The sequence below is a fragment of the Telopea speciosissima genome, chromosome 7 (assembly GCF_018873765.1).
Source record: "Telopea speciosissima isolate NSW1024214 ecotype Mountain lineage chromosome 7, Tspe_v1, whole genome shotgun sequence".
NCBI classification, from domain to species: Eukaryota; Viridiplantae; Streptophyta; class Magnoliopsida; order Proteales; family Proteaceae; genus Telopea; species Telopea speciosissima.
In genome coordinates this window covers 47,487,588-47,505,680 of record NC_057922.1, presented here as the reverse complement: position 1 = coordinate 47,505,680, position 18,093 = coordinate 47,487,588, and the positions used below count along the sequence as shown (strand labels likewise).

Sequence of the window (18,093 nt, the reverse complement as noted above, 5' to 3'; positions counted from 1 at the left end):
AATTAATATTGTATTTATTTTTTAAATTATACACTAAAAATTTAGATTATGGAATCTCGAAGTATAAAATTTTTTTTTTTTAGTTGGATCAAGACAATCAATTGAATGAGTAAAATATCCATGAATGAAGAGATATAAAAGTTTATTTGTAATCGTAACTAAATCTTTCATTTTTTGGTTTGTAAAAAGAAGATTTAGGCCAAATAGCTATTAAACGATGACTTTAGTTTATTAGAACTATTTTCATATTGTATTTTCATCTCCACATTGATAAGCAATAAGAAAGTAAGAAAAGAATTATGTATTTTTTATACTAATTGAAATTGTGTTGTTGTGTCAAAAGAAGGATAACTATACTGATTTGGTATACTCTAAAACCCTCGATACACTATTGACGATCTCATAAAGATGACAATGAGTTTTCATTTACTGATTCTATCTTTCATAGAATTAATCCCCTTTGATTATACAAAATATGTGGAGTTCAACATATCTGGAAATATGTGAGAATATTCTTTTACTGATGTTATTACCATTATTCAATATTGAGTTACTCATTGTATTACTATGTCTTCGCTATTGCGGAATGGTGATGAGATCACTTCAACATTATATCGATATCTTAGTAAGGTAAATAAAATAGAGTAAAGATTGATCAAAGAGTCCTAAATTAGAACAATAGAATTTTGTTCGCTAATATAATAAAATAAAATAAAAAGAATTTTGTAAGATTTTGATCTCATCTTTTGTTTTCAAATTCTAGTTTTTCTTTGTTTAGTAATAACTTAATCTTTAAATATAATACTCGTTCTATCAATATCAATAGAATTTCAACCCATATCTTTTGATTACAAAAAAATAATTAGACTTTAGTTCATGAATCATATTAAGAATTCTATCTTCTATTACTATAAATAGAATATAGATAAAGAAGGATTGGTCGACTGAATAAAAATCGGAGACTAAATCTTGATATACCTCAAAACAATGCATTTTTGTTACCGCGAGATGTATTTGCAGCTGTGGATCATTTTGTTAGAATGAAATTTAGAATGAGTACACTTAACGATATGAATCACTTGAAAAATAAACGTATTCATTCTGTAGCGAATCTCTTACAAGATCAATTGGGATTGGATCTACTTAGTTTATCAAAACAAGATTTCTTCTTCACCAAATTTTTTTTTTTATTACGATGCAACAATCAAATCTAGATTATTATAATTTTTCAAACACCAATCTGACTTTGATTTCAGATTGGAATTTTGATTCAATTGAGGAGTAAGTCTATTTTTTTTTCTAGTTCTTGGGCTAGTAATCTAAGGCTTAATATCCATAATGCAGTTCATCCAATGATAAACCTAATCCGAATTATAGAGTTACGACATATTCAAACCTGAACGAACAAAATGTTGAATTCAATTGTGTCAGTCTTTATTAGGGGTAATTATTCATTTTTGCACTTTCTGTTTTATTTTTTAATTATTTCTTCAATCAAGAGAAAATAAAAGAATATTAATACTAGAAATTCTCGTCTCATTCAAAAGGATCTCATTTAATAATTATCTATAACTGTTTATATCTCTATCAAAACCATTTAATGAATATGACGGGAAGTGGGGTAAATGGCAGATACTATTGGAAGGATTCCTCTTTGGCTGATAGGTATTATAATTGGTTTTCCTTTGATCAATAAGGCAATATGATCTTAATTATCTCTGTAAGAAAAAAAGTCCTAGAAGCATCTTAAACAGGGAATTATATAGTTTCACTCCATGAAGAACAAAATCCTAAATAAGAATTATTTATCTATAGATTTTTCAATAGAAAAAAAAAGAAAAAAGACATACCCTTTTGAAGATGCGAATCTAAAATGTTTTGTTGAATGAATTGAAGAAGAAGACTTGAACCTCTCTTAGTAAATTTTAGAAGAAAGATTGTAGATGATCCCAATTTGATGAAGCCACTGAAATTTTCAAGGATCTCACAAGCAATCAGGGTGCTCACCCCAACTGGACAGGTATACCACAACCCGGTATTTTGAGCTTTCAAAAAGATCCCCTTGCCTATGTGACCTTGAGATATTTATATCTCTAGGGTGGAGAAGACCAGCCATAAAATCCAACCCTAAGTGAGATGCTAGCCACCTAATATCCATATCCAGAATGCCTCTTGGGCTTACCTTGACAATTACCAAAAATGCCCCCAAACAAAAAGGGAACAAAAATTATAAAACTGCCCTTACTAAAATCAAATCAAAAAATGGTTTTGCAAAGATAAAAAATAAATAATATTTTTATATCGACAAATAAAAACATTTTTACAAAACCATATTGATGATAAAACCTTTTAAATTGGCAGTTTGAACGTATGCATACACTTCTACAATTGTCAAGTCACTAGCAATGAAACATTAGTCACTAAGATCAACACTCAACGTACATGAGGTCTTTCCATGGATGGACTCCACAGACCTTATGTGTACTGACCATTAAGAGACTAGTCCTCATGTCTCCTATAGTCTGAGCAATTTTGACTTGCACTCCTCAAACATATCATAGTCCAACAATGCATACATAAACATGTAATACATCATGATAGGTGCGGTCAAGTCGAGGACTACAAAGTGGCTCATCAGAATGATCATCTAAAACATCAGTCCATTAGCCAAGTAAACCAAAAACCATGGTATCAATTTAATTAATTTTACAAGCCACAAAATGAGAATATAAAAATGCCAATAATGTGCAAAAATTACACAAAATAAATTTTTGTTGGGCCACACAATTTTAACAGTCTGCCACTTGGCCTAACACAATCCCATATTCATTACATGTTTCTCAAATACACCAAAAGGTAAACCTTTTGTAAAGGGATCAGCCAAGTTAGACTTAGGTGGCACTTTCTGAACATCTACCTCTTTTTTCATAATCATATCACGAATATAGTGATATCGACCCTCTATATGCTTGGCATGAGGGTGGCACTTTGGGTCTTTAGTGATGGCAATTGCTGAATTGTTGTCACATAATAAGGGAATAGGCTTTTCCACACAATCCACTATCAGGAGTTCTGATAAGAACTTTCGAAGATACACCACTTCTTTAGCTGCAGCCTGTAAAGCAATATATTCAGCTTCCATAGTGGATTGAGCAACACATTCATTTTTCTTGCTTTTCCAAGAAATTGCACCACCATATAAAGTAAATACATAACCAGAGGTAGATTTTCTGCTATCAACACATCCTTGATAATCATAATCAAAATACCCAATGATATTAGGCTCATTAGAATGATAAGTCAACCTAAAGCCTTCTGTTTGCTTTAGTTATCTTATTATCCTTACATTTTACCAGGGTTACTTTGAAATTGACTGATCATGCCAACTACAAAAGCTATATCTGGATGGGTACAAATCATTGCATATATCAGGCTTCCAACAGCAGATGCATAAGGATATAATGCTTCATTAAAATTTTTCTTCTTCAATTTAGGACAATCATCCTTGGAGAGCGGTCTAAGATGATTATAAGGAATCTTTCCACTTAAACAACCAGTCATGTGAAATCTCTTTAATAATGTATCAATATATTTCTCTTGAGACAAACTTAACTTCCTTTGCTCACGATCTCGCTCAATTTTGATACCCAAAATGTATGAAGCCTCACCCAAATCTTTCATCTCAAAAGTATTAAATAATAATTATTTTATTTCTATCAACATACTTACATCATTTCCTGTAAGTAGAATATCATCCACATATAATGTAAGAAATGCAACCTTGTGACCTTCTTTCTTCACATAGATGCAGCTTCAGAAGTATTTTATGTAAATCCAATTCCAACAATTGATTCATGAAACCGTAAATTTTATTGCCATGAAGCTTGTTTCAACCCATATATAGATTTCTCTAACCTGCAAACTTTGTCTTCATCTCTCCCAGAAATAAAACCTTCAGGTTGATCCATAAAAACATCTTCATCAAGGTTCCTATTTAAGAATGCAGTCTTTACATCAATTTGATAAAGTTCAAAATCAAAATATGCAACCAAGGTCAAAATAGCACGAACAGATTGTATTATCACACCTGGTGAAAAAGTTTCACCATAATCAATACCATATTCTTGGGTGTAGCCTTTAGCAACAAGCCTTGCTTTGAGCTTTTCAACATTTTCATACACATTCTTCTTTCTTTTAAAGATCCATTTACAACCAACAACTTTAGTGTTCACAGGTCTATCAACCAATCTCCATACACCATTCTTATGCTTAGAGTTGATTTCATCTTGCATTGTAACAACCCACTGTTGAGAATCAACATCTGACATAGCTTGAAAATATGTAACAGGATCCTCAACAATTTCATTAATAGACACTCTTTTATATGTTTCTCCCAAATAAACATAATAATCTGACATGGCTGGAGCTTTTGATATCCTTTCACTTCTTCTTATTGGCTGAGGAGGTTCCTTACGCTTCTTTTGGCTTGAAGATATAATAGGATCTGAGGATCCCTCATCCATAGGGTTTGGATGACTTTCATCAATTTGTACTCCCACTATCAAAATGATCCTCCAAGAATGTCACATTCCTGCACTCAATTGTCACTTTGAACTCAGGATCATACAACCTATATCCTTTTGAACGGTGAGGATACCCAACCATAACACACCTTCTAGTTTTGGATAACAATTTATTTCTATCTGGATCAGGAATCAAAACATGAGCAATACACCCCCACACTCGAATATGAGCTATACTGGCTTGCTTACTATAAAACATCTTATAAGGGGCTGAATCCACTGCTTTGGTGGGAACTCTGTTAAGTATATGTATAGCTGTATATAAAGCTTACCCCCAAAAAATAGTTCGCAAGTTTGCTCTAGCCATCATTGATCGAACCATATCAAGCGAAGTTCGATTCCGCCTTTCTGCAATCCCATTAGCTTCTGGAGTGTGAGGTGGAGTGCGAAAATATTTAATGCAATTTTCAAGACAATACATCTCAAAATCATCAGATAAATATTCTCCACCTCAATCTGAGTTTAGTGACTTAATCACTTGCCCAGTTGATTTCTCAACTCTAAGTCGAAATATTTTGAAAAACTCTAGGGCTTCAGATTTATGTTTCATCAGATACACAAAACTAAATCTAGAAAAGTCATTAGTGAAAGTAATAAAATAGCGAAAGCCACCTTTGGCAGTGATGTTCATAGGTCCACATACATCAGTATGTATCTTTTCTAAAACACAAGAGCATCTTTCACCTTTTGCATAAGACTTTTTAGTCATTTTTTCAGAAGTGCAATTTTCACATGTTGGAAACTTTTCTAGAGTTACTCCAGTTAATATGTCAGACTTAATCAATTTACCAATTCTATCTATATTGATGTGCCTCAGTCTCAAATGTCAAAGATAAGTAGTATCATCTTTCACAACAACATCCACATCACATACAATATTGCCACACAATTGCACTTGATGCATATTATTGTTTTTAAAATCATGCAAAACAACTTTACTATCTCTACTCATTAAAAATCTTCCATTTCCAAAATAAAACTCATATCCAAGTTTTTTCAGCATTGAAACAGATAACAAATTTTTCCTAAGACTAGGAGCATATAAACATTCAACTAGATCAAAAACTGTTCCATCATTCAACTTTAATTCAAAAACTCCAACTCCTTCAATCTCCGCCTTGTCATCATTTCCCATGTAGATGAAGCTGGTATTATCACTTATTCTCCTTAGTTGCTTAAACCCCTGCAAGGTATTGGAGACATGTACACTTGCTCCAGAATTAGCCCACTATGATCCAGATTTAATAATGGTAGTATCAATCTCATCTAGAATCAAAGTAGCAAACATACCTTGGGGTTGTTTTCCAACAACCCTTAAGAAAGAGTAGCATTGAGACTTCTTATGTCCAGGCTTCTTACAGAAATAACAAACTATCTGTCTTGATTTAAACTCAATATCTTGCTGCACATTGGTTCTCTTTTTCTTCCCCAAATCTTGCTTTCTATTGTTAAACTTTTTCTTCTTCTGATATTTCTTTCCATTAGTGGGTCTATCTGATTTCTGCTTTATAGCATTAGCTGCAAAATCCCTTTTTCTCAGCTTAACATCTTCATGACCAGTGACCTAGGATAAGAGGTCATCCACAGACCAATCCAAACCAGAAACAAAATATATCTCCTTTACAGTTTCATAAGAATCTGGCAAAGAGAATAAAATAGTGGATATCTTTGTTTTCTCATCAACTGGTCTTTCCTGAAGACTTAATTCATCAGCTATAGCAATCATGTTGTTCACATGCTCTCTAGCATCTCCTCCTTCAGATAATTTAGTTCTAATGAATTTTTTCCACAAACCTTCAATATGTTAACTTGATTTCTTTCCAAATTTCAGTTCAAGACTATCTAGAATAGCTTTTGCAGATGGACTATTCATACAGCCAACCATGAGAGAATCAGTCATTTATCCCAACATTAAAAATTTTATCTTATTATCAGCCTCTGTCCATTTCTTATAAGCAGCCTTAGCAGATTTGGTAGAATGCGCACCCGGCATTGGATGACAAGTCTTTTTAATACAAATAGAATAATTATGAAACCCAATGTACAAATCAATTCTACGCTTTCATTCAGCATAATTGGGTTCAATAAGGATGCACTTTTTCATAATGTCAAACATATTTAGAGAGTTAGAAGAACCAGCCATCTGTCATAAGCATACAACATGTATGATAAGATTGGAGACTGAGGCCCATTATAATTTTGCACAAAAAATAAATTATTACACATAATATAGCAAAATCAAATAGTCCTATGATATGTCAAATCTTTCCCGTATTCGATGGGCGTAGGGAAGAACTTGATTAATCAAGAACCACAAAACATAAATCAATTATCAATCCAATAATAAATTAAACCCTTTCTGTATCCGATGGGCGTAAAGAAGAATTCAATTAATTAAGGATCAAATGTGTCTTATCTGATGGGCATCGACACAAAAAATTCTCATTCCTATCCACAATCCTATCTCATCCATGTGATTAACTGATGGGTGTCATCATGTGTGAGCATCGAAATAGTGAATAAAATATGCATAAAAAAAATTACATCAAATGTTCAAACCCATCCTCCCACTGAAACCAATAGAATTGGATATATGTAGCACTTGAATATATTATAACCCATACTCTTACAAAAATTGAGATGAGTATATATGGAATAAATTTATTTTATTTTATTTAATTCAGTTCATAATAAATTTATCCGAATGAAATAAGTTAAGCCCAATATAAAATCTAAACATATTTCATAATATAATAAGAGAAACTACAAAGAACAAAAATAGCTTCACAAAAAAAAATGACTTGAGTCAATGACTACATGTCAATAATATGGCTTGATAAACTAATAATAGTAGGTGGCTTGAGATAAACCAAAATATATTATATGGCTTGCAATGAGCCAAAAACAATTAGATGGCTTGGTACAAGGTAACATATGGAAACAAGAGAAATTTTTCATCCTCCAGCACAACCTATCAAGTATCAATGTCCTTTTGTATATATCAATAAGACTTTTTCAAATTCCAAGAAGATTAATTAAGTTTCAATGACACCTTTTTCAAAAGTCATAATTGTTTTTCAACCTCCAATATAACTTTCAATGATTTTATTGGGTTTTGCAAAATCTCTTCAACTGTCACAATCATTCAATAAATGTTTTACACAAAGAATTATCCTCTTCTCTTCTTTCTCTATACGAAGAGGACAATTCAACTTCACAAACAAAATGCTTAAAGAAACATCATCCCTTTCAAGATCAAACTAAAAGTATCTAAGAACATATGCAAGCATATAAACAATTATTAAACTCAAAGAAGAACATGTACAAATTCTTTTTAAAAGCAATAGACAATTCATAGAACAAAAAAAAAAAAAAAAAATGATCTAGGACACTAGATTAGCAAAGCCATCTTGCTTGTGCTGTAAGAAAAAGAGTCCTAAAAATATCTTAAACAAAGAATTATATAGTTCCAATCCATGAAGAACAAAATCCTAAATAAGAATTATTTATCTATACATATTTCAATAGAAGAAAAAAAAAAAAAGACATACCCTTTTGAAGATGCGAATCTAAAATGCTTTGTTGAATGAATTGAAGAAAAAGATTTGAACCTTTCGTAGTAAATTTTGGAAGAAAGATTGTAGATGATCCCAATTTTATGAAGCCACTGGAATTTTCAAGGATCTCACAAGCAATCAGGGTGCTCACCCCAGCTGGACAGGTATACCACAATCCGGTATTTTGAGCTTCCAAAAAGATCCCCTTGCCTGTGTGATCTTGAGATATTTATATCTCTAGGGTGGAGAAAACTAGCCATAAAGTCCAACCCTAAGTGAGATGCTGACCACCTAATATCCATATCCAAAATGCCTCTCGGGCTTACCTTGACAATTACCAAAAATGCCCCCAAACAAAAAGGGAACAAAAATTACAAAACTACCCTTACTAAAACCAAATCAAAAAATGATTTTACAAAGATAGAAAATAAATAATATTTTTATATCGATAAATAAAAACATTTTCACAAAACCATATTGACAATAAAACCTTTTAAATTGGCAGTTTGTAGGTATGCGAACACTTCTGCAATTGTCAAGTCACTAGCAATGAAATATTAGTCACTAAAATCAACACTCAACGTACATGAGGTCTTTCCATGGATGGACTCCACAGACCTTATGTGTACTAACCATCAAGATACTAGTCCTCATGTCTCCCATAGCCTGAGCAATTTTGACTTGTACCCCTCAAACCTATCACAGTCCAATAATGCATACATAAATATGTAATACATCATGATAAGTGCGGTCAAGTCGAGGACTACAAAGTGGCTTATCAGGATGATCATCCAAAACACCAGTCCACTAGCCAAGTAGACCAAAATCCATGGTACTAATTTAATTAATTTTACAAGTCACAAAATATAAATGCCATATGACATATTCCACAAAATGAGAATATAGAAATGTCCAATAATGTGCAAAAATTATACAAAATAAATTTGTGTTGGGCCACACAATTCTAACAATCTCAACATTATTTTCTTGATATAAAGGCTTTATTACATACTAAAGTTGAGAATTAATATATTTAACACATCAATTTGTTATATCATGTTTGGTGATATTATATTGGGATTTTTCGTTATTAAGAGATCATAAATTAGTGTGATTGAATTTTCGACATGTTACCAACATCAGTGAAGTTTCATTGAACATCGACAGAGTGTATCAGATTTCAAAACATGGAAAGGTCTTTGTACTCTGGCTTTATTTATTTGGCCCGACTTAGCATAAGTATTAATTGAAGCCTATTAATTGAACTTTTAGTTCTGCTTTTATGAATATCTACAATTACGTGCAAATGGAATTTTAAAAAAAATGCATATTATCAAATGAATTTCTTGAGTTACCATATATGGTTACACAATATGAAATTGTAATATGGAATTAGTAATACTTGATTATTATGTTACAAGATGTTTTAAATTTTCTATTATATGTATTATTCTCATTATGTTTATCTGTATATATGTACCTGATATATATGAAATCCATTTTTGGAAACCTGGTCATCAGTTTATTCACTTGGAATTGTTTGAGTTTAATAACTTAGTTGTGACTAAGATAACATCAAATCATATGGCATTTCGAGCCATTGAAATATTATATTATTTTTTAATAACAATCTCTTCATGTGGACCTTATGATAGATCATTTGGCCTAAGTATACAACAACAAAATAATGTTTATAATAAAAAATTGTAGAATCTATGTAATATGCATACTCAACCCACATCTTGAAGACCCCTACACAAAACTAGCCCAAGCAAAGCCGGCTCTTAGATAAGACCAACTCAACTTCAAGACCATCGGACCAAAAGAGAACCAGCCCAAAATTAACAAGAGCCTTGCTAGTGGAGAATTTTAACAATGCCTCTTGAGCTACTTTACTAGACTGATGATGTGAAAAAATTTCTTAGTGGATGATGATGTGACACCCACTTTCAAAATATCTTTGGCTAAGTTCTTTTCTTTTTATGTCTTCTCTTGAAGATAACATCAAGACTCTTCAAAACAATAATCAAAGTACCTTGAAACAAGAACCAAGACATTGTACTTATTGCTTGAAGCAACCAACAAGAAAGTGGAGAAGAAGCTTTAGAGTTTTCCTAAGTCAAAATGTAATGTCAATCATTGAAACCCCATTTGAATCAGGGACTGAGATATCGTAGGAACCATTAGGATTTCTTTTGCTTTGTCTATAAAAAGCCTACCTATCTTATTTGTGATAGACTAGAGATTTGTGAATGAAAGTTTCTATAAGCATTCTCTTGAACTAAGATGTGTTCTTGAACTTAGAAGAGTTGTCTCATCTAGCCTAGAAGAATTAGGTGTTTTTCTTTTGTGTTACTTGCATCCTAGAAGAGTTGCAACAACATTCTTGGTTCATTTACACATCCTAGAAGAGAGGTGTTTCAGTCCCACATTTATCCCTTTACAAAAATCCAAGAAACGATACTTTATTGTTTTCATTTCCAAAATCGATCCTTGCATATACCCTATTTTCACCAACATTTTATACCAACCTAATAGAAGAATCAGAGAAAACTTTCTTCATGAAAGTTGTAGTCCCACGAATCTTCTTTCTTTTAGATTTGGAATCAACTCACCATGAGTTATATCTAGATATTTCTATCCATTTTTCCAATTTTGTGCGGTTCTGAAAAATCCTGAATCCGAGTTCAAGCTTATTGGAGCTTATTTCTATCACTTTTCCGATCCAAGTCCAGCAACCTATCTTGAGGCTTGCATCAAGTTTGGCTAAATTTTTTTTTCCTGTGCCGATTGCCGACTTGGCACACCAACCCTCCTCCTTTTATCCTGGCTTGGGACTAACAACAAACTTTGGCAGAGTTAGGCCTAAGTATCCAAACGATATTGTTTAATGCTAATTTTAAGGTATTTTACATTGTGCATCATTTGTAGTGATGGCATGCCTAAATCCAATGTTTGAATGACCATGTTTATTATGTGTTAATATTTGATTGGATAACGATAAATCAGATGATTGACTAATAAAGTGAGTGACTAGTCCCTTGGTGCCTTGAACTCGTGAGAAGCAGGGAAATTCTCGAAGTTGGCCTAGAAGTGCATGTTTAATCCACTTCTTAGCACAAAATATCCCAAGAAGTGTAGTTCTTCAAGAGAGAGAGCAGTCAGTTCCCTCCCCCTAAGTTGGGAGTGGACCCAAAGTACGTGTTTGGAGCAAAGGGGCCTCCCGGTTTGGCCCTCATCAAGGGTCGAACACCTTTCCCATGTTCAATTTGGCACAATTTAGTCTAATACAGTAATATGATGTAGTTTAAATTAGAATAAAATGCATGCTTTAGGGTAATATATAGTTTTTTTTTTCCGTATGATAGTGTACTATAATTATCTAAAACTAGCCGTAAATGTGGGTATATGACATATGACTAGGGAGAATATTCGAATCAACATCTAGTAGCAAGACCAATTCTACCAAACAGGGTGGGTACCTAAGACTTTTCCATCTCTATAACCTACTCTTACCGATTCTCTGACCAAACCATGTGGAATCAAATTTGACTCTTTCCCCTAACCAGGGATTGAACCTCCTCTTTATGGGTCCTAGGCTCTCATCTTAGGTAGGAGATTAGTCGCAGTACCTATACAAACCCACAAGAATATCCATGGCCTTACATGATTTTTGCACAACTCTTTGACAGTGATGCTTCATTTAAACTCATTGAGCCTGCCTCTGTATTTAAAAAGGAGTGGCAAGTATCTTTGGAGCGCATTTCTTGGCAGACCTGGCTAGGTGTAATCAATGTAGTAGTCTCTATGAGCAATATTGTATCTTCTTTGTTTTTTTAATGAAAAGAAAGAATATGCATCAAGAAAAATACCCATAAGAGAAGAATATGCATCAAGAAAAATACCCAAAAGAGAGACAGATATCAGTTAAATGTACAAGAAAACACCCAAGAGACGTTTACAGAGCTTGGGCTCGTTGAATCTTTCAGGCCTGGGCCTGCACTTTATATATTAAAGCCCAGTCAAGTCACCACTTTGCAGGGTAGTACTGTAGTAGCACATACCAAGGCATGCTAGGGGATTCAGGTGATTTAGAGAAATCTAGGTCACCAAGGAATTCTCCCTGGTAACTGTTCAGTTAATAAGCACAAAATTTTCTCCCTCTCAATTTCAAGTTGGCATCCATAATCTTCATACACCCCGCATCTTCTGCAATGTGAACAACTCAAAACAAATACACGCCGCCGTCGCCTATTGCATTCTAAACCTACCCCATTGACATTCACATCCGTCTTCGCCTTAGATTTGCTTCTCACCCCCATTATCATCAAATAAATGTTTAATACCTAGTGTGTTTACACCCATTGCTTCTTTGTCGCCTCCATCCTCTCCAACAAACCTGTGATTTCATCTTGCATTCTGAGCTTCATTTTGTAGTAATCGCAATGGGAGTTCTCCAAGATCTTCAGCTCTTCAAGCTTCTTCCTGCGCCTCTCCTCTGTCTCCTGTAAACACAGTTTAGCAAGCTTGCTGGCATATTCTTCCTCCATTTTTTCACTCTCTGAACGGACCATCCGCCGATACCCTTCAGCCTCTCTCTGTGCCTCATCCGCACGGCTCTGGAACATCCTTGCCTCAGCTTCCTTTATCCTCACAATGCTTTCCAGGCTGTCGAAACCATCCTTCTTCCGAACAGACTGCAGCTCATCCTCAACAGTCCGGTCCCTCATGAGAGCACCTTTAAGAATGTTCTGATTAACATCGTGTGCCAGCAGATCCTGCCTTCCACTGGAGGAGCTCATGTTGTTAGTTGTAGATTTTGACGGTGGAGAAGTAGGAGAAAGCAAAACCACGTCTCCTTTTTGACACATTTGAGCCAAAGTTAAGTCCTTGGAAGTGCCACCAGAACCTGATGTTTCTGGCACGCCATCTGTATTTCCATACATATCAAAGAGACCATCACTGTCAGCAGAAGAGAAATTACACAGAGCAAGGCAGAAATTAAATATATCAAATGAGCATAAAAGACATACAAATTGAGCAGTCTCAACTTTGCTTTAAGAGTTGAAAAATGAGAAAGAAGGTAAAAGTTACATCAGGGCTAGAATCATCGAATGAGCATAACATTCCACCTGGTCCCCCATCAAATGGGAAGTGGTGGTAGTTGCCCACTGGCAAATTTGTCAAAGTAATGTGTCACGAGCATATATACCGTGTGTATGTTCAACTTCAGCAAGAAAGTAGCGTTCAGGACAGAGGTTGTCAAAGTGAGCCAGGGAATAACATTATATAGCTCATATGACATACATCAACACCGACAGTTATCAATCAAAAGATGGGCAGGTATTATCACATACATAAACACTATGATATTTATCAATCAAAAGATTGTATGGTATTAAACAGTTACAAGTAATATTGTGCATTATTTTAGACTGTACTGTAGCTTACACAGTATGTCTTCGGATTAAGCAAATTGCATAATAACAAAACCAATTAGCTTTTGCTCAGCTCCAAACAACACCCCAAGCCTGGAAATCCAAGCAACTTATAAACACTTAGATTTTATAGTTGCCAAGACCCCACCCCCAACAAAAAAAAATGCCTGTTCACATTGACCAAACTTATCAGCACCATCACATATTTCTTTCATCCTCCAAGTAGTGTCATCATTTCTATTGCCAGAAAGCATACTAGTTCGTTGCTTTTGCAACTTGAATTTTCTGTACAAATTGTATAGAAATAAAATCATTTTAGGATGCATCCTATCGAGGGCCACATCTTCAGTAAAATTGTAATTCACGTCTCTGGACTACTATACACTTCAACCCAAAACATTCTGCATAGGACAGTTCCATCATTCCTTAATCTAATCAACGTAACAAAAGCCATCAAACTGCCACCTAATTTAACTAGTGAATTCACAATATTTGTGCATCTAAAAACAAAGGGGAGGAAATCTATTAGAACCGAAACAGGAATAAAAAGAGGAAATGATAGGGGTCAAGATGACCAGAAGGACTCAAAGTAGTACAAGAAGCTCAAACATGCCTATATTGATAACTGACAAACCCCACTAAAAAGAGGAAATGTCTTAAAACTCTGACACAAAGTATCACAAGAATACAGCAAGTCAAGCACATTTTGAAATACAACTAAGCTGGAGAAACATTTATCGTTGAACTAACAATGGCTTTCTCTCATTTCACAACTCCCAGAAAGAAACTCCAGCATATTTCAGTCAAACTTCCATGAGAATTTAAATGCTTGATGCTCCAACCGTTAACATGGTCTATTAAATTGATCACTAGAATACTGTCGACCACCCAAACACACCAAATCATATTCAACACCTTGGGATTCCAACCATGTGTACAGGAAATTGGGGATGGTGAGTGTAAGGAAAACCTAAGTGATGCCAGTATCTTCCAACCTCTCAAGTAGCCCCATGAGTTTAGGGACCTCACCAACTACCGGTGGTTCATAATGAATGTTTAGTAGACTTAAGCAAGGTACAATGTTCAAATTCATCACTCAGCTTATCAAACTAAGATGTTGTTCTATGTATTATAGAGATGGCAAACTTTTCACGTATGTGGCCAAACTGTTACCTGTGTTGTAATGCTAAATAGTTTATGGCCCTAAAGCTTAAAAATGAATGAGTTGCATTTCCCCACTATCAAAACTGTTTATATCCTTCTAAGAAAATCAAATTAGAACCTGAGCAAGAGTATATATCTCTTTCATCATTTCAAACACATTCTACTATGTGGTCCATTTTCCTAGAAGAAATCTCATACAAATTACTTAAAAAAGCGAAGGAGGGGAACTGTATGGAAAGGCAGACTTTGACCCATAAGTTCTATACAAGTCAAACCATCACCATATGATCCAAGATATTCTCATGTTTGTGGAACATAGCAATCCAAACAACGGCAGCATAAAGAAACAATTTTATGTTATAACTGAATAGGAAAAGGCAAGCAATCTGATTTGAAAATCCTTTATAGATTTTTCAGTAAAAACAGATCAATATAGTTTCATCTACCAGTTCTAATTCAATAACAACTAACAAGGGCCTCATGGGAGAAACTATTTTCTCATCAGATACGAATCCATTTAGCACCAATATGCCACCTTGTATTGATTTCCCTTGCTAAAGGCATATTACAGTTGACAAAATAAATATCATCCAAAAACAAAAGAGCAGAAAAACCAACTGGGATAGTAGTAGTGAGACTTACACTTGAAGAATTGAAGGATGGAATTACAGGCTTCCGAGGGAGAAATGATCTTGTTTTCAAGCTTTGAGAGAGTCTCTTCTGCCTTACTTTGCAATACCTTCCCCTTGAAGTCTTCACTTCCCCTGAAGATCTTCCTGACACAGTCTAGCTCCTTTTTCAGGGCCTCAATACCCCAATCTTTTGCACAGCACATAAATACATCCTTAACAAATCCAAACATCTCAGAAGCATGCTCACATCCAAGGCAATGGAACTGCATCTCTGTTGTCCCCGCAGGCCCCTTCAAGCTGGGCCCTGGCCTAATGAGATTGCTCTGAATGCCACAGGAGGCATGACACCAGTGGGAACAGACATCACAACCAACCCAACTGCAAGTTTCGGAGGCACAGTCAAATTTCAAACACACGGGACACATACAAGCACTACAAAATCCCTTCTTGGTCGAGCAAATTTTGCAGTCACAGTCATCAACAGGCAATAAGCCCTTGCAATTCACATTGCGACACCTCATGAGCAAAAAGATCTCTACAAGCTCGGTCATGGGCAGACGATTCTTCCCTGATACGTAATTCAGAAGACCAGTCTTGATTGCAACCAAGATCTCTAATTGTTCTCTATGGGACTTAGAGAGTGTCTCAAAAGTGAGGTCCGATCTTCTCTCAAGCCGATTCTGCAGATTAGCTAATTCCTCTCTCTTCTCAGGCGACCCAATGAGATTCCTCAAGTACTCCTTTGCGGATTGGATTGTATCATCTGGGAGTTCTTGAATTACCTGAACCATAACAGGAATAGATTCAGAGACAATTTCCAATAGAATCCTCTCAGGCCTCGTGAGCTTTCTTGCTCTGCCTCCGTCTGAATGCTGCCCAGAAGCTCTTCCTCTCGAATCCACGGAGGCAGTATCTTTCCTCAGCCTCGCCGGGAGCTCCGATGGGAAGAAGGATTGGTTATCAGAGGTGGTTGCTCTGTAAAGACTATTACACGATTCCTTATTGATCTGACGATTGCCCTGCATCAATTGATGACCAAAACCACCGGCGCCTCCTCCGCCACCGTGATTCGATAGTGCAACGCCGCCTTCACCGACAGGCCTGAACCGACTGTGAACTGATCCATTAGTTCCCTCTCCACAGTTCCAAAACTGGTCAGTATCTCTTCTGTGACTCCCAACTGAGTATTCGTAGTTCTCGGTGGAGTTGCGAGTGAGTGAGCAGCTGGGGTTGTGAGAGAACGGGAGAGAGTAAGAATAGGAGAGCGAAGCAGCCGGGAAATCGTCAGAGCTCGCAGTTCGTGTATAGACAGTATTGTTGTTCGATGGAGCCAATGATTGAGTGCTTCTGGCTGGTTTGCGAAGAGCAGGAGGATCTGCATTCCGTGAAGATGTGAGAGAGAGGGACACATCTGGAAGTGCTAGAGAGAGATTAAGTGTGTCTAGCTTCGCCTTCTTCTCCCTCTTCTCTCTTTCGATTTCTTCGTCGAGCTCTCGCTTCGTCCCAGCAGCTATAGCCCTAACCCCATTTAGTTGCAGGAAATCTCGCTCTACCAATCGCTCCTCTTCGTTCGGATTCTCCGAAATCACTTCCTTCCCCTTGTTATACCTGTCCTTGTCCAACGCACTAAATAGATTCTTCCCTGAAATATCTTTCTCTTGGAAACCCATTTTGGAATTATCGCAGAGATAGCTCAGTGTAAGCTCCTGCGATCCCAGATTCCCAATTCTTGAAGAAGCTTTTGAACGGAACCCATCAATACCCAACTCTGATTCGCGCAGCAAATCGGTACCCTTTTCAGAGTAGCCAATTTTCCCATCTGGGCTCTCACGATTTTGCACGGAAACGTGTTGTCTGAGCTTGTTTGTTGTAGAGCCTTCGGTTGCGTGAACAAAACCATCCGAGAGATGGCTATCTGGAAACATGGTTGGTCAGAATGAGAGAAACAAGCTCCTCTCTCCTCCCCCCAAAAGAACAGAGAGAGAGAGAGGATTTGTTGGAGCAGATAGAGAGGAGTAGATTTCCCTTTTGTCCAGTTCTTCTTTTCCTACTCTTTCGACTTCCAACGACAGATCTCGTTTCGTTTCCGAGCAAATTGCTTGCCTGCAAGAGTAGACTACAACGGCTGTTTTTCCTTGTGTTTACGCGTAAAAAGGGGTGATTCTTCTCATATACCAATAATACCCTTGTAAGTTTATCTAATTACCGAAAGGTTATCTAGGTGGAAGACAAGGGTCAAAGACACTACTGAGTAATCGCCAATCCCAATGGCAGATTGGGACATTCAATTATAATAATTCTTTTTTTTTTTTTGGTAATTATTCAATCTCCCTTATAATATTTCTATTTGTAGATTTTATGGTCAATCAGAGAGAAGTATTACGTGGTACACGCAGTATCTTAAGGGTGATAGCATGGCCCTGCACTTAGACACATGAGGATGTGAAATGATTGCCCCCCCATCATGGAAAGGCGAAAGTCACACCTCCCATGATTCTTGCATGGATGATCTCATTGGTCTACACACTAGTGAAACAACCATGCGATTCGTTCTTTTGGCCAACAAGGTAATATACAAGTTTTGAAAAAAAAACTCTATCCGGGAGTGTGGTCTACGGCCCTACGTTAGTATTCCCATGAGTCTATCTCTCTCCTCCTCATATGAAAAGACATATTTGCCCCCTTATTTTGAGGAAGAGAGAGATAGACACATGGGAGT

General features: G+C 35.8%; 1 protein-coding gene across 1 annotated transcript; it reads right to left on the bottom strand.

Annotated features, from left to right (window-relative positions):
* Positions 1-12,271: 12,271 nt before the first annotated feature.
* On the bottom strand, positions 12,272-17,464 carry LOC122668892 (protein OBERON 3-like). Its single transcript, XM_043865459.1, has 2 exons — positions 15,385-17,464; positions 12,272-13,070 (listed from the first exon to the last, which is right to left on the bottom strand). Exons 1-2 carry the CDS (start codon positions 17,297-17,299, stop codon positions 12,496-12,498), a joined length of 2,490 nt encoding a protein of 829 aa, XP_043721394.1. The 5' UTR covers positions 17,300-17,464; the 3' UTR covers positions 12,272-12,495.
* Between the last annotated feature and the right edge of the window lie 629 nt (positions 17,465-18,093).

Coding starts and splice junctions, on each gene's coding strand:
- LOC122668892 (XM_043865459.1), bottom strand. CDS start 17,299: ATGTTTCCAGATAGCCATCTCTCGGATGGTTTTGTTCACGCAACCGAA. Junction 13,071..15,384: donor CATCCTTCAATTCTTCAAGT/GTAAGTCTCACT, acceptor ATGGAAATACAG/ATGGCGTGCCAGAAACATCA.